At 35.0% G+C, this 3,575-nt stretch overlaps 1 protein-coding gene across 1 annotated transcript in view; it reads right to left on the bottom strand.

Moving 5' to 3' along the window:
- The window catches only part of SCAI (suppressor of cancer cell invasion), a gene marked incomplete at its 3' end in the record, with an annotated part of 95,776 nt that overhangs the window by 25,462 nt on the left and 66,739 nt on the right, over positions 1-3,575 (bottom strand). The window contains 1 exon segment of the mRNA XM_008569976.1: positions 2,918-2,999. Within this exon segment, the coding sequence (XP_008568198.1) occupies positions 2,918-2,999 (82 nt within the window).

Here is a 3,575-nt window from a genome sequence, read left to right as displayed (position 1 = left end):
AGAGGTTCTGGATGAGTCTGTGCTGCATGTACAGAGGGTACCAGTTCAGAGGCTCTGGGAGACAATGCATTAGAAAGACGAAGAGACTAGCTGACCCATCTGAACAACCTGAACAACGATTTAGACAATTAGTGAGGTGATTGGGGTTGAATTAGTGATAAGCTCAGAAAAAGATAAGAAAGACAATTATTTGTTCCAGGAAAAGTAAAACGTTGCATAGGAAAGGAAAAGTAATCAAAGTGTATTACGTTGTCTTAGTTGTTAAAAGTATTTATAGTCATAATAACATAAGCACGAAACATTCAGCTAATCAAAATTATGCGGACAAAATTATTTACCACAATTATCTACCATGTGGATAAAAGGATGTAAAGGGTAGAAATATGCACTGAGAATAGGAAGAGGAGAGAGCTAAGCTTCCTCTTTCAAAGTGGGAATTCAATACATAATGCCAAAAACGGAAGAGTCAACAACTATCGATACCAGCATGTTATTCAGAAAAATAGTAGTTAAATACCAAAATACCCAGCTAAAAAAGATGTAACTGGTAGCCTCTGGGAAGATGCAAACACGGGTAGGACAAGAGAACAGGAGACTGCTATTTTTAGTAACAAACCTGGAGGAACTTTTAGAGTGAGTACTTCTCACCCCAACAGCACACTGGAATTAGTCTTTAAAAAGTACTGATAGTTGAGACTCATCCCAGGTGAAGTGAAATAATCACAGGAGATGGGACCTATGAACAAGTGGTTTTGAAAGAGCTCTGGATGTTTCTGACACACAGAAAGAGTTGAAACTACAGCTTTACACTGTATGAATGAGTTACTTTCATAAAAATAAAAAAGTAATATTTATATGAAGAAATACACATGAAACATTTGTGTTTAAATGAAGAAACATTTAGGAAACCTGTATGAGGGTACCTCAAAAAGTTCATGAAAAGATTTGTATTATCTTTTAATTCTATTTTTCCATGAGTTTTTTGAAGTACCCTTGGATATGTTCCTAAAACATTCATGCATATGAAAGATGTACAGAAAAGTAGGTACTCAAAAATACTCAAGAAATAAAAGTCACCCAGTTCTCCTTTTTCACCAGAAACCTGCAAAATGGTAGTTTAAAGCTTCTCTACACATGCTTTTGTGATAAAAGTAATTATCAGACATCTTCATATGTTACCAAAGAGAACTGCATACTTGAATTAGATGCATTAAGTAATACTAATTTTTATAAAGATGAAATTCATCTATGCCATGACATGATTTGCCTACTGCATACAGGATCCCCATTTTATTTCTAAAGATCACTATGTTCCAGACAATTTAATTATCTGGGGGAGTGATACTGCATGTGCCATCAACAGTAAACAAACAAAAAAACCCTTTCTATTATTCCACAGTTGTCCTGAGCATCGGAATGTTTAAATCTAGAATTAAATTATGATGCATAATTGAGTAAATACATTCCTAACTATGCACAATGGTGTTTTTAAAATGAACATCCAATATTCATTCTACATCCAAACAATGCTCTGGAAATAGCAGGGACATACTCATACAATGAATAATATTCTTGAAATTGTAAAAGGTGGTATCCAACAAAGTGCAATTGGGAGAAATTAATAGACTGATAAAATACTTTAAATGCATGCTAGATCATGTTAAACAATACACTTGACCTGGTGTATCAACACATTCTGTCACATCATCAAATTGTAGCAAAGACATGGAATGCTTCTTTTGAATTTTGTGAAGACACAAAATGCCTGGATCCTTCTGGTTTTATAAGTTTAAATGAGATAGCCAATAAAACTTTTTCTTGTCCTGTCGCCACCCCTACAACAACAACACACACACACAATTTGGGAAAGTATACAGCTATAACTTTCCTAAAAATCAAAAGTTGTAGTATTAAACTTGACAAAATGGGTAGCAGGAAATATGCTGAAAATTTTAGGGTGGGTTGAGTGCTCTTGGAATTTAGAGTTTAACTTTAAAAAGTGAAACTAACATGCAAACAAAATGGAAAACATTTGGGGTCAGTTCTCTTTGTTACCAGACATTTCCATTGTTCTCCTGAAATACAATACTAATGTTTGCTTCTCCAACTAATTGCATTTGAACTATGAACAGCCACAACAGAAATAGCTTTAAGTGGCAGGTCTGTGCACCCAGCATATTTCTTAACTTATTTTTCACTAATGAAACATTCCAACCAGTGAAAAGGTAGGGTTTTCATTTTCCTATAAATTACTACAGTTTGAATATCTAATATCCAACTTTAACGTGTTTGCTGCTGGCATTCTCTTCAGAATCACTGAAAATCATAACTTCCATTGTAAAATATAAAGTAAAAGATATTCAAGTTATATCCCTGTGACTTGTTTCAGCATTCAGGGCATCTTTCCTTTTCCTTTTTTTTTTCCTGATAGTCACAAATTAAAAAAAAAAAAAAAGTGCATACAAAACAATATGTTAATATTCAAAGACTATGACTCTAACAATGGAATAGAAGTTTCACTTAAACTACAGCAGCTCAGTGTTTAAAAGGGAAAAAAGTTTAAAAACTAGAAAACAAAGTCCACCCATATACATTTCCCTCTATAAAAGAAAATTATTCTGGGTTATATAACAAAAATAAACCTCCCACCAGAGATCTTGGAAATCTTGAATTTTTTTTTTCCTGCAGGAGGATTTATTATTTTCCACTGAGTGTCCATTCATGCGTTTTCTTCTTGTTTCTATTCATAGCACCAGATTCTGACTAGCATGCACAACCTCAAAAGAAAAGAAACACTAAATACAAATTGTGTAAAATTAAATAAAATAAAGCAAAATAAAAAAGCACACGTTAAGAGTGGGTACTTCGGGTCGGTGCCATAACATCTAACGTGTGCATTAGCTCTCCTGAAACTCACCTTGTACGCCACACTGTTGGATGAATCCACAATGATAAACAGGGGCTTCCTAGTGAAAGGATAGAGATCTCCAGGGTGAAGGCTGGGAAAACAACAACAACAACAATGAAGAGCTGTATAATTATGTTGGCCAAGTCTCAGAAATCTTATTCTTCAGTTTGGTCTGCGCATATCTCCTTTTCAACATATCATAGAGAGACAAACAAAGATTAATTGAGCAAAGGACAAAAAAAAGTCTGTATTTACTGAGCTAGCCAAGTTAGTTTTATTTGGGAAAAAAAAGTTCGGGCACGATTATTATCCAAAACTATCTAAGCTGCAGGGAAGTCTATGTATACATATATATTTTTTGTGGCTGGTTGGTACAGGGATCAAACCCTGGACCTTGGTTTTATCAGGACCACAGCATAACCAACTGAGCTAACTGGCCAGCCCAAGAAGTCTATACACTTAAAGATGACTAAATACACAGCCTGAAAACCTCAGAAGTCAGCATATAGGCACTTGTTTCATATTTAAATGCTCCTTCTAAGAACATGTTTCGAAAACAAGATGTAATAACACAACCAGATTTGTATTTCAATGAGTCTTCAAAATCTATCTCTGTTTTGGGCCGGCCCGGTGGCGCACTGGATAGTGCGCCGCTTGGGAAGCGCGG

This window comes from Galeopterus variegatus, unplaced genomic scaffold, assembly GCF_000696425.1.
Source record: "Galeopterus variegatus unplaced genomic scaffold, G_variegatus-3.0.2 Scaffold549, whole genome shotgun sequence".
In the NCBI taxonomy this organism is placed as follows: Eukaryota; Metazoa; Chordata; class Mammalia; order Dermoptera; family Cynocephalidae; genus Galeopterus; species Galeopterus variegatus.
This window is presented reverse-complemented; position numbering and strand designations above follow the sequence as displayed.